Consider the following 26,816-nt stretch of genomic DNA (forward strand, 5'->3'; position numbering starts at 1 on the left):
GTTGTGTCGGTTTCCACTTAAGAATTTACCCTGTGGCAGTGTCACATGTCACTGTTTCCTTTGTTGGTAGATCAGTATTGACAAAAGAAAACATGCTGTACACTGTACTGACATCTTGACATAGGAAGAAAGCCAGCCACATCTTCAGGAATATGAGTACTTTTATTTTGATAAGACAAGAAACCTTTAAAATTTCACTGATATGTCATATGTGAGTGTAATACGGCTGTTGGGTGCCTTTTCAAGGATGAACAGATCTGTAGTTGGATTCTGTCAATATGGAAAGGCTTTGGACTTCAGTATTAAAAGCATTCACTTTTGCTGAGTTACTGTTAAGATTTAAAGGTGAATTTTGTCTCTAACATGGGCACCTAAGTTTAGTTTTTGATATCCAAATTGGCATAGAGAACCTAGGCTTCATTGACTTTATTGGCAAAGGGCTTGACTCCGTTGCCTAAAGGTGGGCATCTGGTGTCACTGAGAAATGTAGGGTATCTGAAGCAGATGCATGGGGCTGGCATAAAGGACACACAACCTATAGGTAACTCTTGGCCTTCTCAGCTGGGAGCTGGAGACCAGTTGGGATACTTTAGAGCACCTCACATGTACTAGATGCCTTTGTTTAGGCAACTAATTTGCCTCAGAACTCCATTGACACAATAGGAGCAAAGATGCTTGGTCACATGCAGGGACATAAATGTGACACCTTTCTTAATCTTGAACACAATCCCGGACATGGTTTCTGGAATACGGAATCTTACTGCAATGAAGATTGATTGTTTGTAGTCTTAAATTCCCCACTTTTAATACATATGGTAATGTATTGGTTGAGTTGAAATAAAAATAGGTAAGTTGAGAAGACATTTTATTGAATATGACTGTTAAGTTACATTTTGAGTACTGTTTGTAACCTTGGACCGCTAGGCAAGTGGAGAGAATGGTCATTTAGTGTGTAGAGCTTGTCAACCTGTCATGGAGGTGTGAGGTTACAATTGTCACCTTTCATTCTTGGCCTGAAGGACACACCTACTGCTCAGATGCAGGGGAAAACAGCAAGACTTTGGCGAATAAAGTATTTGTACTTCCAGATTTATGGATATTTATGCTCTAACAGCAGTTTCTCTGATGACTTTTCAGTGAGCTGCTGGTGGACTAATGAAAATACTTTCTGAGTCGTCAGGACATAGGGTTTAAAGCAAATTGGTTGTGAAATGAAATAAAAAATGCAGATTCTCTGAAGCATAAGACACTTAGGAAGATGTGTGTTCATGTTCATACCTGTTTCTTCTGTAAAAGCAGAAAACGGCAGCATTAAGTCACAGTTGTTTATTAATGTAAGACTAAAACTTTTCACAAATATTTAGTCATAATACCAATCAAGACACACTTTTCTGTGACAGTTTGGACTAATATACACAATAAACAGTTAACCATAATGGTCTTACTTCAGCTTTTAGAATGCATCATTTCACTGAACTAGTCACAAGAAGAGAAGGTAATAAATGTGCAGTTTTCTGTATTTTAAAGTGGAGAAGATCACATCCATAATAAAGAGCATTACATCATAAATTCATAACCCAGCACACATGTACACTGCTCTATGAATGTTACTGAATGTAATGAAAAACAATGCAACATCAGCGTTACTTGGAACCACAGCTTCTAGTTGTTATTGAGGACCCACCACGATGCTGAAAGAGAGAATTTATTTATTTATTTGTTAACATAAACAGTATTTATTTTTCTACCTCTTGTAAAAATCCTAAATAAAATAGCTATAACATTAAACATTACTTTATATATGTTTATTTACATGTTTATTTAATTATTATATAAAGTAAACATTACTTTATATATGTTTATTTACATAAACATTAATTTATATATGCAGCTAATACTACTTTATTTGAAAGCTGTATACTTTCAATGACAAAACCTCTCCAGGCAGGGGAAGAATACTTCAGATACTAGGAAAGATGAATTTAACTGGTTGGGTGATGGCTTTAGCACAAGAATTTATATCTCCTTTTGATAACATCCAAAGAAGCATTAACATGTCAACTGAGCAGTGTGTCCCCTGGGTGGTTGTGCTGCCTTTAATGACTTTCCTTCCTGGTGACATTACTCAAACCTGGTGTTCTTTTTACATGACTCTAGGAACTAAGAGTGTTTTGACCCAAAAAGTAAGAGAATAGATGGACTTATAAAATGTCATTGCCATAAAAGATCTGTAATCACCAGATTATAGGCAGGGTTGGAGTGCAACACATTATGTACTTCTTCCCCACAGTCCTTACTCTTTGTCCTTTTGAAATTGAACCTTATGCAGAGAGGAATCAAGATTTATGGGGAGAGACAGGACGGAAGGAAAGGAATTGTGTCTGAGATGCCATGTCTCCTTAGCAGAGGGATGTCCTAGGCTCAGTAGGTTTTGCCCTACACAGTTTTGAGATTAAATTTATTAACACAACCTGTTTCTGTGAATGTGTCCATAAATCCTTCAATTTATGCCATTTTTATGAAAAATGTTATTCTTGAAGAAGAATGTTGAGAAGATACTTAAGAATCTTAATGGAACTGGGGCTATAAAAGCCTGGTAGTCTCTGACACATCAGTGGATTAATGAATTTTGGCCAAAAAAATGCCAATTTAACAGTTTATTTTATGGCTTGTAGCATCATAAATGTTCAAAAGTTTTCCCCTAGCTTTTGTTTTCTTCACCAGAAGGTTCTCTATTTGAGGATACTAGAGATGTCCAGATCTTATATGAAAATGAGACATTCACTGAAGATGAACAGAGTGATTCATGCCACCCTGGTAGATTGGCCTGAAGCAACTTGGTCAGTTAACAGGTGTGCAAGTGATTATAATAGGTTGTGATTCCTATTATCTGATGGTAAATGAATTTGCTTTAGGATAATACCAGATCTAAGAGTCTTGAAAATCCTAATATTTCTGAATAATTTTTGGCCATAGAAGTTGGATCATTATTAATTTTAATTAATTGGTGGAGTAAAGACTTTTAGGTTGTAATCTTTGATTTAATCAGATTTAGAATTGTTTCAGAGCTTAGTTACCCAGATGTCTAAAAAGGTGTGGATGTCTCTGAGCTGGGGCAAATTTGTTTTTAAAATAGAGCTTATCTATGTGCTAGCTGCAGACAAGGTTTTTTTTCCTGATTTTACAGTGGTATCACTTTACAGTGTCTAAAATTCTTTCATAAAGTACACTGGTAGGATTGCAGCCATCATTTTTTTATTTCAAGAATGTTTTCTGTCTTTCAAATACAAATACAGTTGGTATGGATCAAACATGGGAAGTACTTTCTGTGAAACAAAAGCTCAAATCTCTGCACAGATTTTAAAATTATAGATAATCTATAAAATTGGAAAAATAAGTGTGAGTGCATTAATTCCTGTTGCCTCCCCCCCCAGCAAGTAGTGCACACTGAGAAATGCTGTTTCTATGGCAACTGTCTGCCAGGATAAAGTGCTGCAGACTGAAATCCTACTTAGCAGGTGGAGTCGATGCTTTAACGAGCATTTTGAATACAATTTCAGACACTTTTATTCTTAGGCATTAAAAAATTATGTTTACATTTTATTTTATGTTGATCATACTTAAGCTGTGTGTAAACCACCCCTGGAACGTTCCTGGGTCATATGCAGTCTAGCTCTTGGACACAGAGTTTTGGAAAAGGCCACATTGGTTCCTACAGCCAAATTTGTCTTAAATCCAGACATTTCCCAGTAAGAAACAAAATTTGAAGGAATTCTTGCTTCATTAAGTGCAATCTTCTGATACTGCAGGAATCCCTGGCATATAATTGTGTGTCCAGATCAGGTTCATGAGGTCTGAAAATGTCTTGTCTGGTTTCTCGTAGGGGAGATCAGGGTTTTATTGTAACAGATTTGTGTTCCCCAAGATAAAAAATCTGCTGTCCTCCCTCTGGTGAATATGAGACTGACGCTTGCTTTGTTTCATCCTGCACTGTCTCTTTGAACTACTGTTTCTAGGAGAAGAAAGATGTTGCATACTCATTGGTTTGTATTAGAAATAATAATTTGGACTCTTTAACAACTTGCTTTTTCAAAGTAGTTTGGTTTTGGTTTTTTGGGTGTTGTGGTTTTTTTTTTTTGTTTTTGTTTTTTTTTTTAACATAGCAGGAAGTATGTACAATAAATTGGTTAGTAAACGTCAACTATTAGTAATTAAGGTTGCCTTCAGTCAGTGTAGGTATTATTAAGTTGAGGTCTTCATCATAAATCATTTTTTGCCTGAAAATCTTGAACAGGTTCTATTTTACTATTCACAAATAGTATTGTTTATTCTAGATATTTTCTTAAATAGTATATGCTAGCATAACTTTGCACTATATAAAATAAAGCATTGTGGGTCTTATTCTTGCTGATGCATTTTACATTTCTGTGCTTAAAATAAAAACACTTGGAGTCCCTTTCTCCTCCATATTTTACCAAAGAAGATATGACTAAGGGGGATATTATGCAGTGGTCCTGCATATGGAACAGACTAATATAGCAGAACTCTTCACATGGCACAAGCAAAATAATGTGAAAAATTGATACTTACCAGGGACTAGCATTGTAGTGATGAGCTCTGGAGTTTCCAAGAAGTCCACGTTACTTCTTTGAAATGTCTTGCTGTAATTCATTTGAAGGTGACTAAATAATTGTAAAAAATAAGAATATATCAACTATTTTAAAGGGGCTAATTTTTTTAAATGAGAATTAGCAATTTTACAATTAATGCTGTAACAAAGATTTTGTGTTTCAAAATGTAGGGAATGATGGTAGTGGGAGAGAAGACCAGATAAACTGTGAATTGCTTGCATGTTATATTAAACTCAGATTTTCTTCTGTACGGTTAACTGTTACTCTGATGCTCATCTCTTGGTTGTGACCCACTATAGTGTTGACATGCCATACTAGTGTTCTTGAGTCTTTGTGAAAGTAAACTTCGAACTGGGGTTTTGTTCAAAAAGAAAGCAGCTAAGAGAGACATCATCTTCCTTCAGAATGGGTTCTGTTACAAATTTAGGACCATAGCGTTTGTTTGTTTGATTGTTTTTTTAATGGTAAATTAAGTTAAGGAAAATCTTTTTGTCTCTTCTCAGTTTCACAGGATCACAGAATCGTCTAGGTTGGTAAAGACCTTGAAGATCATCCAGTCCAACCATCAACCCAACATTAACAGTTCCCAACTGTGAGAGACGTAACACCAACTACACCATATCCCTCAGTGCTATGTCGACCTGACTCTTGAACACCTCCAGGGATGGCAGCCCATTCCAACACCAAACAACCCGTTCTGTAAAGAAATACTTCTTGACATCCAGTCTAAACTTTCCCTGGCACAACTTGAGGCCATTACCTCATGCCCTATTACTTATTACTTGGTTAAAGAGACTCATCCCCATCTCTCTGCAACCTCCTTTCAGGGAGCTGTAGAGGGCGATGAGGTCTCCCCTCAGCCTCCTCTTCTCCAGACTAAACACCCCCAGTTCCCTCAGCCTCCCCGTACGACCTGTGCTCCAGACCCTGCACCAGCTTCGTTGCCCTTCTCTGGACACGCTCGAGTCATTCAATGTCCTTTTTGTAGTGAGGGGCCCAAAACTGAACACAGGAATCGAGGGGCGGCCTCAGCAGTGCCCAGTACAGGGGTAAGATCCCTTCCCTGTCCCTGCTGGCCACGCTATTGCTGACACAAGCCAGGATGCCATTGGCCTTCTTGGCCCCCTGGGCACACTGCTGGCTCCTGTTCAGCCGGCTGTCAATCAACACCCCCAGGTCCCTCTCTGACTGGCAGCTCTGCAGCCACTCCTCCCCAAGCCTGTAGCGCTGCTGGGGGTTGTTGTGGCCCAAGGGCAGCCCCCGGCATTTGGCCTTAGTGAAAGTCCTCCAGTTGGCCTCAGCCCATGGCTCCAGCCTGTCCAGGTCTCTCTGCAGAGCCTCCCTACCCTCGAGCAGATCAACACTCCCACCCAGCTTGGTGTCATCTGCAAACTGACTGAGGGTGCACTTGATCCCCTCGTCTAGATCATCAGTAAAGATGTTAAACAGGAGTGGCCCCAAAACCGAGCCCTGGGGGACACCACTCGTGACCGGCCGCCAACTGGATTTAACTCCATTCACCACAACTCTTTGGGCCCGGCCATCCAGCCAGTTTTTTACCCAGCAAAGCGTGTGCCCATCCAAGCCGTGAGCAACCAGTTTCACCAGGAGAATGCTGTGGGAAATGGTGTCAAAGGCCTTACTAAAGTCAAGGTAGACAACATCACAGCCTTTCCCTCATCCAAAAAGCGGGTCACCCTGTCGTAGAAGGAGATCAGGTCAAGCAGGACCTGCCTTTCATAAACCCATACTGACTAGGCCTGATCCCCTGGTTGTCCATTATATGACTTTTAATGGCACCCAAGATGACCTGCTCCATGACCTTCCCTGGTAGTGGGGTCAGACTGACAGGTCTATAGTTTCCTGGATCCTCCTTTCTGCCTTTCTTGTAGCCGGGTGTCACATTTGCCACCCTCCAGTCCAATGGGACCTCCCCAGTGAGCCATGATTTCAGGTAAATCATGGACAGCAGCTTGGCGAGCACATCTGCCAACTCCCTCAGCACCCTTGGGTGTAACCCATCTGGTCCCACAGACTTGTGTGTATCCAAGCGGTGTAGCTGGTCTCTGACCACCTCCTCTTCAACTGTGCTGACCTCAGTCTGCTTCCCCTCCCCATCTCCCAGCTCATGAGCCTGAGTTCCCCTGCTAAAGACTGAGGCAAAGGAGGCGTTGAGCACCTCAGCATTTTCCTCATCCTTTGGTACCATGTTTTCCTCTGCATCCAATAAAGGAGGGAGATTTTCCCTAATCCTCCTTTTGCTGTTAACAAATTTATAGAAACTGTTTTTGTTATCCTTAACAGCTGTAGCCAAGTTGAGCTCTAGCTGTGCTTTGGCTCTCCTAATGTTCTCCCTGCACAGCTTCTCTACATCTTTATAGTCTTCATGAGAGACCCGCCCCCTCTTCCAAAGGCAATAGATTCTCCTTTTGTTCTTGAGATCCAGCCAAAGGTCCCTGTTTAGCCAGGCCGGTCTCCTTCCCTGCCTGCTTGTTTTCTGGCACACGGGAACAGCCTGCTCCTGTGCCGTTAAGACTTTGCTCTTGAAGTATGTCCAGCCTTCCTGGACTCCCATATCCTTCAGGGCAGCCTCCCAAGGGATTTTGTTAACCAGTCTTTTGAACAGGTCAAATTTTGCCCTCTGGAATTCTAAGATGGCAGTTTTACTAACCCCTCTCTTTGTTTCTTCAAGGATCAAAAACTCAACCATCAATCATCTCATGATCACAGGATCATGAATTTCTTAGCTGTCTGCATGCTGCAGGCTAGAATTCAGCTGGTAGGACATTTAATCACTATAATTTCTGTTCTGGACCCAAAATAGACACTCTGGAAATCTGTCAGATGGGTTTTTGTGATGTGTATTTGGAAAGCTTTGGGAGAGCTCCCATGATTGCTTGCATGCTTAAGTGCATTGCTGGATGGTACACCTCCTGTCTCACTCATTGGCACCTTTTTTTTCTAACATTATTGAACTGTGGTAATATTGCTGTTTCCCTGTTCTTTTGTCTCTGATGAACTAACATGCATCTGATGCCATACATTTATCTATTGGCTTTTTATGTTCTGTTTCAATTAGCTTTGTTGTTCTGACATTTTTTTTATATGTTTCAGTATATTTTAGTCTTTAGGAATTGAAGTATTTTTCTAAGTATTAATTGTGATATATTTAGCAAGAGATCAATTAGCAATATTTGATTTGTATTCAGTCATTCTACACAGCTGCTTTCTAACCTTTGAAGCTTTCTGTATTACAAAACCAAAACCAAAACCCTGAAACTTACCTATTCCAGACATTGCTGTTCTCCCAGAACTCATAAACAATGAAGCGGGAATCACCTGGAAGCTTCTGTATGGAAACGCTAAGAATTGTAGGACAGAACTGATTTAGTAAAACATGACCAAGTTATCAGACATACTAATCTTATTCCAAACTACTTGTGAGTAGGACCAAATGCAGTGATTTTTGAAAAAAAAACTAAACCCAAACCAACTCAAATAATAAATTGAACAAATAAGTGATTACATACTGCCAATTATCTGAGGGTTTTTTTAAAAACCCTGACTCTTGGAATATTTTCTCAGCTTTTTAATGGCTTATATTTTATATTGCTACATTTATGATGGATTTATTTATGAAACTCATTTTTCATATTGCTCCAACAATGTCATTTATCTAAAGAAATACTAATTGGTAATACAGAAAATTAAACAACTGTGGTTCAGTGAAAATCAGCTAATCCAGCATATTGCACATAGAGGACAGTTAAAGTAAATTTTACAGAGTAACTTCTGCTGTTTCATTGAAGAATTACACTGTGAGAAGTCATCCTTTTGTATGAGAGATGCATCAAAGTGGCGTAGAGTTTAGGTGCTTTGAAATCAAATATATAATGGAGTATAAAGCCAGATAGGCTGATGTTTCCTGCAGATACACTTTTTAAGTAATACTGTTGGGTATTCTTATGCTATCCAGCATGGGTGGAAAATGACCCACAGAGTATCTGCTGATCCTGTACAAAGAATCATCCCACTTATCCTGAGCATAAAATCTTTATAGCACGTAGGGTACTTATACATTTGGGTACTCACATACTTCTCTGAGTGCCCAAGTGTGAGATTGCTGATCTTACTACTGACCGCCTTGAAAAATGGTCTCAGATTGTATTTAATACTGTAATAAGCAATAAATTTTATGATTTGTTTTCTCCTGCTGTATGGGAAAGTACATTGTAAAATAGCAAAAATATCAATAACTGTTGGAAGAAATGCCAAACAGCTACAGTAAAAAACAAACACTAGGTGGCATTGCAGACTTACCAAATGCCTTTAAACTTGGGAAAGAATAACGTTTTGCCATCGTTTGTTAAGTTGCATTCTAAAGTCATGTAAGCTCTCTCCCCTGACGAGTTTGCAGTCACTACAGTGTTTTGCTGGATGTTAGTTTCTGGAAGGGGGATGGAGTTGTCTTCTTTGTTTTTTTCAGCTCTTGGCCCACAAGAGAATTTTATTTTCCTCATCAGTCTACCTTTACAAGTGACTCACTGCAAAAAGGTCACTATTTTCTTCTTCCATCTTAACTAACTTTCTGGTCTGTGTGAAAGCTACTGATAGAATCCTAAGTGTGACAATCTCATAGCAACAAGACTCATAAATTAGGGATGTGATAGCCTTTGAAGCCTTTAAATATTGTGGAAGATCCTGTATTGTGTACACATTATAAATATTTATTTCATAATGGTCTGTAGTGTGTATGGTAGTAGATTTCTCAAGTATGTAAATTAAGAAATACAGTACAGTGGTGAGTCACCAAAATTTATTCTTAACCCAGTTCTAATGTTTTATTTAATTCTAAAAGGAGCAAAGCAGAAATACACTACTTCATTGAAAATTTTGCCTTCTAATTTTTCCCACTGTTTATCATGAATGCAGATTTTGAAATGACAGCCTAAAGGGAAGATTTTGAAAGCTTCCAAAGAGAGAACTGGCAAACAAGATAAGTTGCTTGCTTGCCAGATGAACACAAACGGAGGGTGGCAAATGAGTTTTCCAATAAAAAGTGTCAGCCTCAAGCTTTCACAAGCCATGAATTGATGACCTGCACAGCTGAGAAGTCCTTTAAAAGACAGTTTAGCATCTTTGGAATTGCCTGTATTGTCAGTTTGTGATACTACTTAAAGTCTGCACAAATACTTTGACATCTCTTTCTGGTTTTAGTTTTCTTTTAAAAGCTCTTATGCATAATCAGCCAGGAAAATGATTTTACAGGTCCATCTTCACTAATAACTCAGTTCCACTTAGATGTTATTCTAAGAAATCAGACTACATCCTTTTCTGCAGCCCAGGGACAATAACATTGTACTTACTGCAAGCAGCCACCCTGAGTAGAAGCAGATTCCACGTACTGCTTCAGAGCAAGCTGGAATTCCTTGATTTCTCCTTCTATCACAGACATTTGACGTTGAACAATCATTATGTGCTGATACAAAAATATGACAATATTACTGCCACATCATCCTCTGAATTCCATGTACTTTAAACTCAGAAAAGTCTATCATAAAACAATAAAAAGCAGAATCATCAAAGAAAACCCAGAAAAGTTCCTTTGAAGTAGAAGTGCTTGAGTGTGGCTTTTATGTTTAGGCAGGCTGCAGCACAGAATGGAAACACCCAAAATAAGTAAGTGTCCACCTTAGGGATAGTGAGAGTTGTCCAAACCCTGGATGAGAGAGTCTTTTTGGAAGAGTGTGAAGCAAATGTTGATCTTTGAAATGCTCAGTAATAAAGTCAGCATGTTTCCTTGGATGAATCTCTATGCAAGCGTGAGGTCTGCAGTAAGAGCGTATTCCCTCAGTCTGCATTGGATTGCAGTGTTACTTCCACGGAGGTGCCACTCTTACAGAGCCGTGACTCACACCTGAATGAGATGCCTAAGGTAGCCCATGTTAAATGATGAACAGAGAGGGGTATTTTTCCTCCATCTTTATGAAAAAATGAACAATCTTTATAAGCAGGACTATGGAAACACTCAGCAGTACAGAAGACCTATTTATCCTGAATTATTATGATTATAATTTAGCTATTTTAAGTAGTTTAACTGTTACAGAATCACAGAATTGTCTAGGTTGGAAAAGACCTTGAAGATCATCCAGTCCAACCAGCAACCCAACATTAACAGTTCCCAACTATACCATATCCCTAAGCACTATGTTGACCTGACTCTTGAACACCTCCAGGGATGGGGACTCCACCACCTCCCTGGGCAGCCCATTCCAACACCTAACAACCCATTCTGTAAAGAAATACTTCCTAATATCCTGTCTAAACCTTCCCTGGGGCAACTTGAGGCCATTACCACTTGTCCTATCCCTTGTTACTTGGTTAAAGAGACTCATCCCCAGCTCTCTGCAACCTCCTTTCAGGGAGCTGTAGAGGGCGATGAGGTCTCCCCTCAGCCTCCTCTTCTCCAGACTAAACACCCCCAGTTCCCTCAGCCTCCCCGTACGACCTGTGCTCCAGACCCTGCACCAGCTTCGTTGCCCTTCTCTGGACATGCTCGAGTCATTCAATGTCCTTTTTGTAGTGAGGGGCCCAAAACTGAACACAGGAATCGAGGGGCGGCCTCCCCAGTGCCGAGTACAGGGGTCAGATCCCTTCCCTGTCCCTGCTGGCCACGCTATTGCTGACACAAGCCAGGATGCCATTGGCCTTCTTGGCCCCCTGGGCACACTGCTGGCTCCTGTTCAGCCGGCTGTCAATCAACACCCGCAGGTCCCTCTCTGACTGGCAGCTCTGCAGCCACTCCTCCCCAAGCCTGTAGCGCTGCTGGGGGTTGTTGTGGCCCAAGGGCAGCCCCCGGCATTTGGCCTTATTGAAACTCCTCCAGTTGGCCTCAGCCCATGGCTCCAGCCTGTCCTGGTCTCTCTGCAGAGCCTCCCTACCCTCGAGCACATCAACACTCCCACCCAACTTGGTGTCATCTGCAAACTGACTGAGGGTGCCCTCAATCCCCTCGTCTAGAGCATCAGTAAAGATGTTAAACAGGAGTGGCCCCAAAACCGAGTCCTGGGGGACACCACTCGTGACCGGCCGCCAGCTGGATTTAACTCCATTCACCACAACTCTTTGGGCCCGGCCATCCAGCCAGTTTTTTGCCCATCGAAGTGTGCTATCATCCAATAGATATTGAGTCATCTACTGAAGTTTGTCAGTTTTACTCATGCAATATTTAAATAAACACCATGTTCTTCTAAATTAATACAACTTAACCTCTTGTACAGTTTTTTGATTTATTTCTGCTTTCATTATTGATACTGTTATCTCATCCCTCTGTCATAAGCATCCTGTCTAGCAATATCCCATTTTAAAAAAGAAAAAAATCTAATGCAATTCCTGAGATGAAATAAGAAATTTGATGGATCATCTATTTTGGTTATTTTTTCATGTGTATTAGATTTCCATTTTGTTATGAAAAGTCCTGAATTTAGGAATGCCAGTGTATTTGAAAAATTTAGCTTAATCTTGGGACATAAGCTTACTTAGAAGTAAGTTTATTTCTGGTCATGATTTTGGTTTTGTAAATTGTAATATTGATTATTGCTTATAAGATAAGATTTCCTATAGCAGTTTTGGGAGGGAGGGAGGCTGTACAACTATGATTTAAAGCATGCATGCAGCATTAGGTAACCAGGACCAGAGAAACCACCACGCCACATATACTGCTGCCAAGTTTGTTAAATCTTATTAATGACATCTTTTCCTCCTTATGTGAGTTGAGGTTTTGGCTCACTGTGTCCTTTGAAAGCAATGCAAAAATTAATATAAAAGTTTTGTCCACATATCCTAAGTTTTGTTTTGTTGCCTCTTGCACAATGTATTCTGCTGACTAAAATGGATTCTTATCACTGGAAAAAATGAGGATGGTGTTTTTTTTAAATTATTTTGTAACAAAAGAGATCAAGTGAGATTGTTGTCTCAACACCTAGCATTCAAAATCAAATATCAAAATCATTATCTTGAAAAGCACTTACAGATCTTGCATTTTCTTCCAAAACTTCCTCTTCAAATGGCTCAAGCTTCAGGTCCTTTGAGGCAGTTGAAAAGAAAATAGAAATATAAGAGGCAATACTACAGCTGTATTCTGCCCTTACCTTTTTAACAAACTATTCCAATAGTTGGATTCTATCTCCTAAAGTTGTAATTAAATACCTTCTTTATTAAGACTCCTGTAAATCAAACATAAGCATTGTTTGCAGAATCTTGCACACTTCAGTGGTTAAATCCAACACACAATGTTCTGTAAATTTTTATTTATAATGATGAGCCAGTGATCTTCCATTTGTAACAAATCCGCTTGTTCACAAATATATGTTGGACTTAACTGAGAAAAGCCAAATACCTTCTCAAATTGCCACGTGGACTACGGAGATGAGCAAGGATGGTAATTTGAAATGAAATATCAGCCACTACTAGGCAATCATAAAGATTGACACAGATGAAACTTCTCTACAGGGGTTTATGGTTGCAAGGGACTGTTTTCTAGCATTGAAAAAGATGTGCATGAGGGTCCAAGTCGGGTTTCTGAGCTGCTGCACTTGCTTCTGAGGACAGGCTGAGCAGCAGCAAAGAGATGAATCTGTGAGGCAGCAGTATGCTTGCTTGGTATGCAGACTGGATCAGTGATTCATACAAACACCATTCAGTAACACACAAAATTTTCATTTACATGCTAGGCACATGCAGTACCTCTAACCTAGTGTCATGTGGATATTTTGAAAAACATCTATATGCCTGAAAATAAGGAGATCGATTTGCAGTAAGCAGCTGCAGCAAAATGCACTCATTGCTAGTGGTGCTTCGCTTCTTATTGCACACAATTCTTGTGTAACAAAGAGAAAAAATGTTCTTCTGCTTCCAGCTGAGTGAAGATTGATTAACCTCAGGTAGCAGGCGTTTTGCCAGCACAGATACTGTACTCGCTGCGAAGCCAACAAGGGGTGTGCAGATAGAATTCAAATGAACAGGGGACACGCACCAGCAGCGGGTGGCAGAACAAGGCAGGAGCGAAGTGGCAGGCACACAGTAACTGCTGTGTAGCTGCATCCCTCCTGCAGAACGTGCATAGAATGCATGAAATGTGTGCGTGGAGGAAAAATCACCTGGCTTTAATAGCTCATTTGTCAGCGCAGACACTTCAGGTAAAAACCTTGAGGGAAAATGCATATTCCTGTGGCTCTTCTATACTTACAGTGCATTTTTTTTTTTCTAGGGAAATGTATCGAAAAAGAGGAAAGGAATGACTCAAGTTGCACCGCAAACTTTCTCTTAAGGGAGCAAGAAAAGAATCAATTTTTTTCTAGTATATATAAATTTTGAATTTGAGGAAAAAACAGATGATTTACAACACTGATTCATTGGTTAAATACACCTTTAACAGAAGACAGCAGAAGAGTTAGACAACACTAACTCAACCCTTCACCAGGTAGTTTTCCAGTAGGACTCACTGATGAACCACTTGTTGCCTCCCTCAAGAAGTTAAAAATAATCTAGAGCAGTTCTTCAGTAATTCTATGTCATTAGACAGGGCATGACTACCCAGGTGGGGTAAGTCTCCACAGCCAGCCTGCTGTGACCTCAGAGCATGTGAGGCACACAGTCCTCATCTGTGTGGAAAGAGTGCTCATGCACTGGCTTACTCGATGTTGAGCATGAGTGAAGTAGCCCAATGTGGAAAACAGAGGTCCTGCCAGCTGATGCAGCTCAGAGCTGGGGCTTTAAAATGCCTCTGCAGTCCTATCTCACCTCAGGTGAGAAGAGGTAGCTTCTGAAATTGCCTTTTAGCATGACTGCGTGATGTTTTCTAATCTGTTTTGGGGCAAAGTCAAAAAGAGGAGCTTTAGTAGCAGCTGAAATATGGCTGATAACACCTCTCACAGTTAGATCTGCCCATGAAATATAAAGTCAAGCAGAAGCTAAGTTAGGCAAAGGTGGATATAGGCTGTCTACTTGGAAAATTAGGTTTATCTAATTGCCATGTTTTATTAATCAAATTTTATATTGACAAGGTGATAATTATGGAAGGTCTATGCTCTGCCACTGTTCACCCTTGTCACTAAGCTCCTTTTCAGACTGAGGTTCTCTGTCATTTCTCCGTAGCAGTTTTGATGACTGTATAGAATCCTTGTAAGTTCATTTACTGCAGAATGGTTGGGTGCTTTCTGTAATGTTTGCATTGCATCATTGCTGTATGCCAGGTTTCTTTTTTTCAGCAACATTCTTTTAAATGTTAAGTTTCCTTACACTCCTTCTGGCATCAGTCTGTGTTGGGAGGCAGCTGTGGCAGGGCAGCGAGCTGCTGTTTCCAAAGCAGAGCTGGGAGTAAAGCTGGACCAAAAGTGAGAGTTACATTTCATGAAGGACTTTGACATTTCAAAATCCAATTTTTATCTGTTCAGAAAAAAATCAAGTTGCTACTAAAATGTCATTAATATGGCAACTGCTGTGTAATTGCTTTTCTCATACAGAAATGACCTCTGGGAAGAAGCTGTTGTGTGCAGGTGGATAGATATGCCCTGGCCAGAGGCTCAGTGGATTGAGCAGATCATGAGGAGCTGCTAAGCATAGCAAGGAGCAGAGTGAGAAGCTGACAGAAGTTACAGACAGTGCCACAAGGAATGGCTGAATTTCACAGCTAGCTAAGGAGAAGCAATGCGAGAGACTGTCAGACCTCAGGGATGACTGAAGGGAGTACTGGGCTCCTTTTGGAGAGCAGGGTCTTGCAAGGCCAGCAGTGCCGGGGATGACTGTATCAGTAATGCAGCTGATCGGTAATAAGGCGGCGATAACAGAAATACCAAATTTTGGTCCTAAACAGGAAAAGTAATTTGTTCATTTGTGAGCGAGGAATGGCAGAGAAAGGTCAGTATTCCATCTTCTTGTTAAATCCCTTACTTAACTGTTTTCTATGTGTATAATTTGCTACTGAATTCGAGTGGGACTAGCGGGTGAGTAGGAGGAGACACTTGTCTGCCAGGACCCAAGGTCTGAGCCAGTACCTGGGTAAGGGGCATGGGTCCAGCCACAAATACTAGGAAGACTTAAAGCCCATGGTAATGTTCATAGAGGAACATCCATCCTGATCAGCTGGAAAGAAGGACCAGGATCAGGCTGTTGCACGTTCATGTTTCCACATGTGCTGCCTGTCTGTTTGCGGTGCTGGTGAAGGCACCCATGCAGATGTGTGTGGACCCATGTCTTTGGAGAACATGCACAGCCTTACTGCTGGTGAGCACTGACCTGCAGGGAGGAGCACCATCAGCTGCACTGGAACTGGAGCAACTTCTGGGTCTGAGAGCACTTCAACCTACAATCTCACCTCTAGTAGACCAGGAGGAAGCAATCCTCTGGGTCCCAAAATTCACTGAATTCAGCCATTCCCTTAGCACCTATCTGAAATTGTCTGTCTGTCCTTCAACAAGGACACTTCATGTAGAGAACAACACAGGAATTTATAACCTTACTTTTTCCTCTGCTCTTCTTTCTCCTCAAAAAAAACCTCCCCAGTCATTACACACAGACATAAACCAACTTTTAAAACCTAGGCTAGCAATCAATCTGGTTAAAAAAAAAAAAAAAAGAGATATTCATACAGGCACATGTTATTCAGGTTTTTGCAAGCCCTGGGAAGCCTTGGTATCGTTGAATCAGAGGGGTCATTTGTCAGATTCCTGGAGGGCTCTGCTTTGGCGTGGGAACCACAGGCAGTCTCAGGGCTCCAGGGCCTGGTGCAACTGGCTCCCAGGCAGGATGGTGGGATTTGCATCACCTTTTGGTTGAACTGTACTTATTAGGGAAGTGTTTAAACCTTTATAAATTAGTATTCTCTGATGGGAAAGTTTGGAGAGGAAGAGAAAAATATCAGATCCTAGAAAGAATGGCTTGTCCTGTGTCCCCCAAAACAAGTATAACTAAATGCTATAACATCCTCCAGTCATAGACTAATGTGACTTTTCAGATTATTTATGAAAAGCTGGATCTGTAGTGATGGCAAGGGGAAAGGGGAGCGTGGAAAAACCATGTCATGATTTTGTGAAATACGAAAGAAGGTGGAAGGAAAATGTAGGCATTTAATGAGTGCTAGCTCTCTTAGGTGATGTTGAAATGTCACTCATTATTGTTTGGAAAGACTGACTGGGACATTGAAAGCATTTGTGGTTTAAGGATTAACCAAAAGAGAGAGAACAAACCGGTGAAAAGAAACACACACCTTCTTTTCCAGCCTGTCAATCAGTTTTTGGAGTCTGTTTATCTGGGTCATCCACTGGCTGTCTTCCTCAATCCAACCTTTGGAAAATATAAATAATGAACATTTGCAAAGTGTTACTAAATTCTAGAACATAGTGTATTCATTTCTTTTATATATAAAAAAGTTTAGCTTAGCTTAAAATTTATTTTGCTTCTTGAAAATTGTGCTGCAACTAGTTCAGTGTTCGTTTAGGTATAACAAGGATATAATGATTTTGAGTATATGAATTATTTTCTTTCTTTTTAAGATACAATAAAAATCCAATGCAGAATGAAAACTACATTCTAGATTAATGCCAGTGCTTTTGAAATCATGCTGATACATTAAGAAAGGAATGGTCTTCTCTGCAGATGGAACTAGCTCATAACCTGAGCACCTTCTGCTCAAAATGCAAAATAATCTTGAGGGTGTGTGTATTAAAGATTTCTCTTGTCTTAATATTTTTTGTAGTTTGCCATTTCTAGTCTTCTTTATGTGAATGTTTCTATAAGAGTCAACTCTTTTGCTGCATAGCAAGCCTGTCTTTGGGATTCCATTCAAATACATCCCATTTGCTGTGTCATGTGTGCAGTTCCTCTTTCACCCGACAGCACTCACTGGTGAAGGTGAAAGAAAGGCAGACAAGACTGTCTTAAATATCCTGGCATGGCCCATACAGCTTAGGTGATAGGATCTTACTTCCTCCTGCAGAGAGACAGCAGACCTGCTGTAGGGCCCCACTGCAAGGACATTGCCGTGGTCAGCCTGTTGCTGTTCTTAGTGTCCTGACATGGTGCTTCCAGCAGAATTCCAGGATTATTTGAAGATTATGTATGTTCCTTCCCCATAAACACCACCCCCCACCCCCCCATTCTTATAAACAGCAGGAAAGAATTAACTAGGTGTACCTGTGCAGCTACATGGTCTAGGTTTCTGGCATGGCTTGTTGAGGAATCCTGATATGGAGGGATTCCTGAAGAAGACTCAACATAATCGTAGAATGTCTCATATGCATTGGGAATAAGGGGCTTTCTCTTTGTTCAGAAAATGTTCATTTAGCTGCAACAGCTGTTTTTATACTTAAACTCTGAGAGTTTTTCAGCTTTGTTACAGTCATCTGCAATATTCTGTCTTAGGGGGTTTTCATGTGTTTGTCCACTAATTATGGATATAATCTTTAGGTGAAATCTATAGCTGATTTAATAACATTAACTGTACGTCCCTTGCAGCTAATGATCCTTCTTTATCTTTCCAACCAAACAGCATGCCTAGGTGCTTGATGAATTGCAGCAATATGATTATTAGGATTGATCCTTTCTACACTATTTTTTTTATAGAATGAGCTTTTGGTTTTGAGATGTGTAATTTACACCTGTAGTGACTGCAAATTTTTACCAACTCAAGATTAAGTTTCATCATAATAATTTTCCTGTGTTTATTTTTCTCCCAAGTCATGGAATTCAGCAGCAGAAGAAAGACTAAAAATGCTGTGTCTTGTCTCTCTATATGGATAGGACATGCCCCTTTCAGAAGATGCTTTAACTCTCCATCTCTACTGCAGTCAATGACCTGATGTCACAGAGTAAGTGTGAAGCTAGAAGAGGTTTTACAAAGGCACAAGCATCTATGAACCTCTCTAAAGTATGTGGAAAATGTTGCATTGCTTAAGTCTCAGGAAAATTGTCTGTCAGATGGAAAGGCTAATACTCAAGGAAACAGGTATGTGCATTATGACAGCAGTTCCTGGCATCACCCACAGTGTGAATGTGTACATAAGTGATTCATTTAAGGAGAGAGGAAGGTTATTTATCAGAAACTAAAGATTTTTCAATGCATGCTCTTGATATGTGCATTCATTAACCTGCTTATTTTCCAGCTGAAAGTTCTTGTGGCACTTGGACTATGTTTTGACCAAACAAAGAAATCCTAATGCTGGGGACATACCACAGGTGCGATATGTAGATGAGGTGGAGTGTGGCTTTACCTGAACAAACACAAAGGCTAAAGAAATGCTGGCTTGAGTGTTGGGTACATATACACACCTACAGTGTTATTGTACATGTGGGCAGCAGGCAGTAGGAGGAAGACCAAGTGCCAAGACAAACACAAATCTTGTTGGGAGAGCAGACAGATGTTAGACAGCTATTAGAATAGTTGTGGAGAAAGATGTTAGCTCTTTAAAATTACATTAAATGGCTTTGGTACAGCTTGCATATTTTTGGGTTCCTTCTGAACTCTGAATTAGAAGTGCAGCAACAAGGCTATGTGACCTTCCTTGTTACGAACACCAGCAACTCAGAGCAAGGGATAAATATCATCCTGCATCATTGTACTGAATGAGCAGCAGCATTTGGTGACTGGCAGAAAGGTCTTCAAAAGAGGGTTAAGAAGGAAGAAGTAAGTACATGGCTGCAAGCAGTGAGATCCATATGACTGGTCAAGAAGTGGGCTTGACCCATCATGTACTTTGGTGCTTCAGTTGCCTTCATGCCTTGATTCTGGGAGACATCACTAAGCCTGGAGATGCCTTCACTGCAGCTTCACGCTTAATGTCACTGCTTCCAAAGAATCCCGTTTACCAAAGTACCCTCGCATGTTTTCCAAAGCAGAAATGCTGTTTCAGATTTTTTTTGTATCATCTTAAATGAAGTCCTTTTTTCTTACAGGTTTTATATTTTCCCTGTTTCTTATTTGTTCCCCTCAGTTGGGATGTAAGTCATGACAGAGAACTTGGTTCTGTATAAGTCACAGCCTTCACCTTTTCATTCTTATCTGTAGGCTACAAATACAACCTAAGAAAAACAGCTCCCCAAAATAACACAGTTTGGCCCATAATTATGTATTTATTTTTTTATCAGTTCAGATCTATGGGTACATATTTATTTTCCTTACAGTTTGAGCTAATACCTTCTGTATTAAACTGAAGATTGATTTCTGCCAGTAGAGTATCTGAGTTAGTTACCATGTCTAAATCAAATTTTTGAAAGGAAGATACATCTATATTTTTCTGTATGTGTGTTTTAAATATCTTTAAAATGTGAAATACCATACCTGTGCTAAAATGAGGGCTATTTGTTGACAGGCTGTTGTTCCTCTGAAGCCTTCGAGTTGAGCGTTTTCCTGGCCATTGAATTGAGGGCACTTCTGGTTTTGCTGGATCTTGTCTGCACAGAAACACAGAAGACTTCATAAGGTAAAACGAGTGGGAGAGCTCTCCTCTCTTTGTTCTCAAAAAATGTGCTTATATGTTTCCTTTTTAATTATAAAAGGAGAAATACCTATTGAAACCACTGAATTATTTTCCAGATTTTCACTATTACTAATCAGTTGTTTATTTAGGTTGCTAGTTATTAGAGAAGTTAAAAATAAAGGAGGGTTAAGCTGGCATAAACCTATCTTTTAGGGAGAGAAAGCTCGACGTCAGTGTCTGTCCATGATGTGTTCTAACCTGACCTAAGGAATCCTTTATACCATTTCTTCATTCACTGGAGTTTCGTAGCATCTCTGCAGATGAACTGGGGTCACAAGAACAGCTAAAAGTGAGATATGAACTTTAAACATTGACCCCTTCAGCTTAAAGATTTACAAGATACACAGCAATATGTATCTGTTAATAAGGAAGAAAAACAGATGAGAATTATCTAATAGTGGATGAAGGACAGATACATTTCTGGGACCAGTACTGAAACAAAGCAGATACAGAATGACTTATGTTTGTACTGCAACGACAGAGTCATTGAACCTTGAGAGTCTGTGTGAGGTCTGAAGGCTGTCTCTATGTGGTTCTTCATCATCCAGCTGGAGAGCAGTGATGGACTATGGTTAGTTTTGAACAGTTAGTTGGATGAGTGGTTGCAAAGAATGCTAGACAGTAGCTTAAACAGTTCAGTAAATAATTCCCAGGTCACTGCTTTGGAAAGTTCTCTGGTCTCCTGAAGCGCAGAATGAAGACTCACCAAAAGCTCACACACTGTGTTAAGGAGATGTTTTAGGGTGGTATTTTCTGCAGCATAAAATCCCCTCACAGTAAACCAAGTTATAGCAGTTCCCCACTCTGAGCACTCTTAAATTAGTTTAAGAGTGTCTTAATGGGATTTTGATTCAGACAATTTGCCCCTGCGTTGTTAAATATAATTGGACACGATTTCACAAAGCAACCAGGGCACCTCCGCTAGGAGCTAACTCATTTTATCCAAAATAGCTGTCATGAAAGTGCTGAGTTTGCCTGGCTCTTCCATTGCTACCTCAGAAAATGGGGAAGATGGTATTTGGCTTAACAGCATCAAACCTCTTTCTCATTTTCTTTGCCATAAACCAAATTCACCATCCAAGAGGATATCTCTGAATAACTGTACTGATAAAACTGGAGAAAGAAGTCTCTCCAATGCCCTACTAGAGAGTCAATGCAGATGAGAAAGCTGGCAGCAAAAGGGATGTTCATATCTCTCAATTCTACGCACCCAAGTGAGTAGTTTGAGTTATTCAGATAGTCTTTCTAGGCTGTAATTTTAGAGAAGTTGTCCTAAAAGGCAAGTGAGAGAAGATGTCAGTGATTATTCCAGAGGATGTTAAGAGTATCTAAGTTAGGCTCCAGCTCTGAACTGGCATTCTAGACTTCTTTCTCTCCCATCAGTTGTGTGGGGAGCCTGAAAGGATGTATGCATGAATGGAGGTGTATATATAGTGTGCACACCCGGCACATCCTCTGCCTTTCAAAACCTGCTTGATTCCTGTGGTCAAGCTGCTGGCACAAAACCCCAGTGTATTACTGATGTACTTCAGAGATACCAAAACCAACAGCAAAACAAACAAGAAAATGACATTTCCAAAAGAAAGAATGAAAAATCAATGCATTTTATGCATTATGCAACATATGAAGTGTTTAGATCTTCTTTGTCCATGAAACAGAACAGCTTGTATTTTGCTTTCCCTATCATTTTTAACAATAGCTTACTGAGGAAAACAAATCCATCAAGCCAAGTACCTTTTCAAAAATGTTTTGATCCTTGATCCTACAAAACCTCATCTAAGAGGTCATAGTATTAAATTTAGCTAAACCCCTTGGATGGATATAAGTTACCCAGGTAATTGAGAGTTTATATGGGATCACTGTACAACCAGGAATGAAAAAAAAAAATTGTAAAGCTGGAAGAAACAAAGAGACAGTCAGTAGTCTTAGTAATTTCAGAACTCTTCACATTGCAGTGGTCTGGTTTCTGCATTTAATATTAAATAGTTAATGGATTTAAAAAGAAGTAAAAGGAGCAGAGCCTAGGATGTAACAAAATGGTCCTCCTACATGCAACCCACCAAAGGATCAGATTGGAACGTGCTTGTATTCAGTTTCAGGAAAACTCCTATTAGTGAGTTCCTATATGGAATAAAAAGTGTGTCCTTATTTCTCCTGTTATTCCCTACATCAGGTTGCTGAGTGAAATGTAAAATGGTCCTGGAGGTTCGCAGTGACCCCACTCCTCACCTCCTTCACTGCAGCTGGGCAGAAGGTTTGCTCACCTCTCCTGCCGAGTCTGCTCCTCTGTGGTTTCCATGGCACACTCCAGGCTGCTCTGGAGGGACTGAAGCTGGTTCAGTGTTTCCTTCAAAAGAAAGCGAGTCACAAACTGCTCCAAATTAGAAGCTTCCTGATAGTCCTAAAAATTACATGGAAAAAAAAAAAAAAAGATAAGGATTTGCTAGGTTAGAAATATGCGAGGGAAGATTCAGACTTAATTCAGAAAGGAAGCAGGTTGGATGTTTTTGTGCTTATACATGCGAAACACATAAGCAACCTTTATGTTTCTGGACAGAAAGACTTTCAGATTTCCAGGTATAGACACTGATCCCACCCAAGCTGAGAGAGGCCCAGGTACATGGTGGCACAACATAGTTTGTACTCAAAAAAAACCCTTTTCCTTACATTTGACTCCAGTTGATGGCAGTACCACATCACCTCTTAAGTATGGAAAAACCAAGATATGATTGACAACTGCAGAAGTGAATTTAAAGTTTTTATTCAGATCCACTCTTGTGAAAAGATGTTTCTCTAGCCCACTGGCCTGTCTCTGACACTGATTATGGGAACAGCCTTTGAGCAGGGCACGTGCTTAGTGATACTCCCCTGGAAAACTCCACCAGCAGTTTGGCTGAAGGACTGCCTGTGCCAGAGTGCCTTCTGAATTTAACAGTCCTTGACTGATTTTTGTTCCTTTAATTTGTTTATTTATTTTTGAAAACATATCTGTATATTTCACAATTACATGAAATGCATCTAAATGTTCTCTGAGTTGGAGCTTGGTTATTAGAAAAGTTTGTACCTATATTTAGCAGTCTGTAATGGTTCTTTGTGTAAAGACATTTCCAATATATTTGATGTGTTCAAAAATATTTATGCCTATTTTGTGTAGATAATTTCAGAAATAAATTCCTACACCTGCTCTCTCTGTGGCCCAATGAATCATATTTCCATAGATGGGGTCAACTTTAACATTTCTGGCAAGCCTAGATCTGCAAAACCCAGTTCTGCAGTGACATATAAGTAATGCTGTGTGAGGGGGTTTGCTTATGCAGTAAGTCTGCTTATGTGTGCAGAAAACCCACTCATCTCATATTGAAAGCCTTTGGGTACAATTCCATCTAAAATGGTTTCATAAAACATTGAATGAAAGTTTTCTCTAGTCAACACATCTGAAGATAGATGATGGTCTGTTATCTTCAAGCTTTAAAGAAAACTTGTCATTTGAATGGTGTTGCCTCCTACTCTAGCTGAGAACCCATTTGAGTATTTTTGGCAATGCATATGGGTATTTTTAAGCTCTTTGCTGTTCTTCCCAATGTGAATTACAGCTGAAACGCCTTTTTGACTTTTAGACTTCTCTTAGAATTTTTGCATGTATGTGTTTGCAATCAGAACACAAATACAGGATGTTCTGAAATGTAAAATAAAAGATTTAAGATAACAGCTTTAAAAGAATTTTGCTCTCAAATGAGAGCAATCTATTCACATTACATGTTGTTAAGTTAGTTCCTGTGGGGAGACTTCTGCTACAGAAATCTCAGATGTTAAACCACCCATGAATTATCAGAAGTTATTTATGTAGCAAGGAGCCTCATGGTCCTCTAAATTTACTTCTGTCTTCAGATTAATCAGGTGTGCCACTCTCCAATAAGTAAATTCTTATTTATACATTTTTAAAATAGCTATTCATGGGAGATTGTCTGCCTACCTTTTGAGTGAATAGCTGAGACTCACACTAGCCCAGCCCTGTAAATAATGTTATGGCAACCTTTATGATTACTAAATCTTATGCGATAGGAAAGCTGATATTTTTTTCTTCTTATAAATTGTCTCCATTGTATAATAACTGATTTAAAACTTTGGTGCACCTGACAGAGATCATTTGCTTTCCAAAAATTGTGATTCTCTGTGGCATGTTAGAGCAATGTGTGCAAATCTGTGTAGCATGAGCAGTTAAATAAAACCCTGCAATATAAACCCAAATTTTCAGCTTTTGCCAGTGCTCCTGGAAATAAGTGAACAAAAACTAACAGAACTGACTATTACTGACCATTTCTTGTAAGTTTTTCAATACCAAAGCCATCTCACAAGAGGAGGATAATCAAAGTGTTTTAAAATCCTGGGCACCCAAAAAGTAATTGCTACAGATACCTCCAGATAGCTTCCTGCTAATAGTCATGGTAAATATGACACCAGCATGCCAAATTACAACTTAAAATGTAGATCAATACTGTTTCATTTTGCAAACTGTTCAGGTGGGCCCTTGCTGATGAGTGGATCATATAAACATTAGCTTTGTAATACCTGCTACTGTCTGAGGCTGGCTGCTTCTTGACTCCTTCAGAAATACTTTCCTGCATCTGAAAGTTATTAAGATTTTTTTCATCAGAACTACTCCAGGTCTCTGCATTGCAGCAGGATTTAGTCTTTCTTCTTCCTGTTCTGTTGTCCCATAAGTTCTATACTTAAAGGCTTTCCTATGGAAAAGGTCCTTGTGATCTTTAAATATGGCTTAGAGTTACCTGATTGGGTACACAGAGCTTTTTTGTAAAGATGGGCTAGGCAGGCTAGTATTATCAAAGACTCTTTCCTTATGTATATTTTACCCAAATATTGGTGTTTACAGCTCTTCTGTGCGGAATTACATAACTCTCCTAATGAACCCAGCTGGGCAAATGGCTACGCAAGTATTTTCTCTAATGTTCTGAGACCAGCAATTCTGAGCTCACAGCAGTGTTGCTGTTGGTTTACTAAAGGTACTAAAGACTTCAATAGAAGAAAGAAAATGTTAATTCTGAATTAAGAAAAATGTGTTTCAATTTACTAAGCATATATTATGGTAGAATCAGTTTAACTGGCATCCCCAGCATTTGTATTGTCAGTATAGTGTGCCAGAAATTAATAATGGGACCCACTGATGGTGTCTGTATGTAAAATAGAAAAACAGCCTGTTACTTGAATTTCATTAGCTGTAAATTACTGTTCATTAGCATATACATTATACTGCACAGCAGTTTGGGCAGTCCAGATGAAATAAATCTGTGTGAACTCATCGTTCTGCTTGTTAGTTTTACTGATTGTGAGTGAGGGTAATTTTCCACATCTTCCTCATCAAGAGACAACTGTGACCTTTGCGAGCAGCTAAGATTTGACTTTCCATTAACGCAACTGAAAATTCACATAATTAGTGATGTCCCCGTGGAAAAGGTCACAGCGATCTTTACAACTGGCTTATGGCTACCTTAAAAGGTGCAAAAGAGGTTCTTTTATAAAGGTAGAGGAGGCAGGACTTAGGTATCTCTTAAGGGAGTCCAGATCTCAGGATTACAGGTTCAGTGACTCCCTTGATCCTGTTGAGCCCCGGTGCCAGCCCCGATCCTCTGCCCTTGCGTGACCTGACATGATGCTGATCCACTTATAAGAACAGCTTCTTGAGATGGGGAAGGAGGGAGATACCTGCGCTCACTTACTTGGGGCAAGCAAATTAAACTTGGTTGGGACAAAAAATAACTCTGAAATTTCTCAGAAGGGGTGGGAGCTTAGGCAAGAGCTCCACAAACTTAGTGGGAAAGGATGTCTGGCTGCTATTTATTCCAACCCCCTGTTCAGGGCAGGGCCAAATTCAAAGCTAGTTCAGGCCACCTGGGGCCATGTCCGGCTGAGTTTGGAATATCTCCAAGGATGGAGGTTATACCATCTCTCTGGGTAACCTGGTCCAGAGCTGTACCACTCCCACTGTGCAAAGTATTCTCCATATGCCTAGTCAGCATTTTCCCTTCTGCGAGCTGTAGCAGTTGCCTCCTACATTTTTGCTATGCACCCCTGAAAAAGACAATGTTCTTTTGTCTTCTCTATAACTCTCCTTTAGATAGTATAATTACATTGTCCCAGAGCCTCTTCTCCAGGCTGACCAAACCTAGTCTCCTTGGCCTCTCCTTCCTATATTGCTATATAGCACTTTATGTTATACAACACTTTGTAATGTATTTGTACTTCATTTTATTGGTAACATTACTCATAATAGTTTATATGTATTACTTCCATATTACTCTGCAATTTTCTGTTCCCTATTTTGTATGTCATATCAAAATAATTTAATAAAAATTATTTACACTTATCTTTACAAAAAATATCCCCAAGACAACTGAAAAGTAGTTATCATTGAGCAAAAGTCAGTAAGGAATAATCTATTTAATTTTCCCTTGATCATAAAATGTTTCCTGCCCTGTATGTTTAGACCCTACATTAGTAGGACAGTGCCCTAAGTTACAACTTTAAATTGAAGATATAAAATTAGTCAGAATAACTGTACTAAAATGAAAAAGAATTTACACCTTTTGTATTTCAGTCACTAAGATCTAATTCTTCAGACTGTTGGATGGCATCA

The 26,816-nt window shown here is 39.8% G+C and overlaps 1 protein-coding gene across 4 annotated transcripts in view; it reads right to left on the reverse strand.

Annotated features, from left to right (window-relative positions):
- Positions 1-714: 714 nt before the first annotated feature.
- The window catches only part of NECAB1 (N-terminal EF-hand calcium binding protein 1), a 70,677-nt gene continuing 44,575 nt past the window's right edge, over positions 715-26,816 (reverse strand). For 2 of the 4 annotated variants that reach the window (XM_074898747.1, XM_074898746.1), the window contains exons 4-11: positions 22,429-22,565; positions 19,966-20,078; positions 16,897-16,973; positions 12,662-12,715; positions 9,998-10,110; positions 7,916-7,993; positions 4,591-4,682; positions 715-1,691 (exon numbers count right to left, since the gene is read on the reverse strand). In XM_074898747.1, coding sequence (XP_074754848.1) covers positions 1,663-1,691; positions 4,591-4,682; positions 7,916-7,993; positions 9,998-10,110; positions 12,662-12,715; positions 16,897-16,973; positions 19,966-20,078; positions 22,429-22,565 — 693 coding nt within the window. In that variant the 3' untranslated portion in view covers positions 715-1,662. The remainder of the gene's footprint in view (positions 1,692-4,590; positions 4,683-7,915; positions 7,994-9,997; positions 10,111-12,661; positions 12,716-16,896; positions 16,974-19,965; positions 20,079-22,428; positions 22,566-26,816) is intronic. The other 2 variants (XM_074898745.1, XM_074898744.1) reach the window with 2 other exon arrangements.

The sequence above is a fragment of the Athene noctua genome, chromosome 2 (assembly GCF_965140245.1).
Source record: "Athene noctua chromosome 2, bAthNoc1.hap1.1, whole genome shotgun sequence".
NCBI lineage: Eukaryota > Metazoa > Chordata > Aves > Strigiformes > Strigidae > Athene > Athene noctua.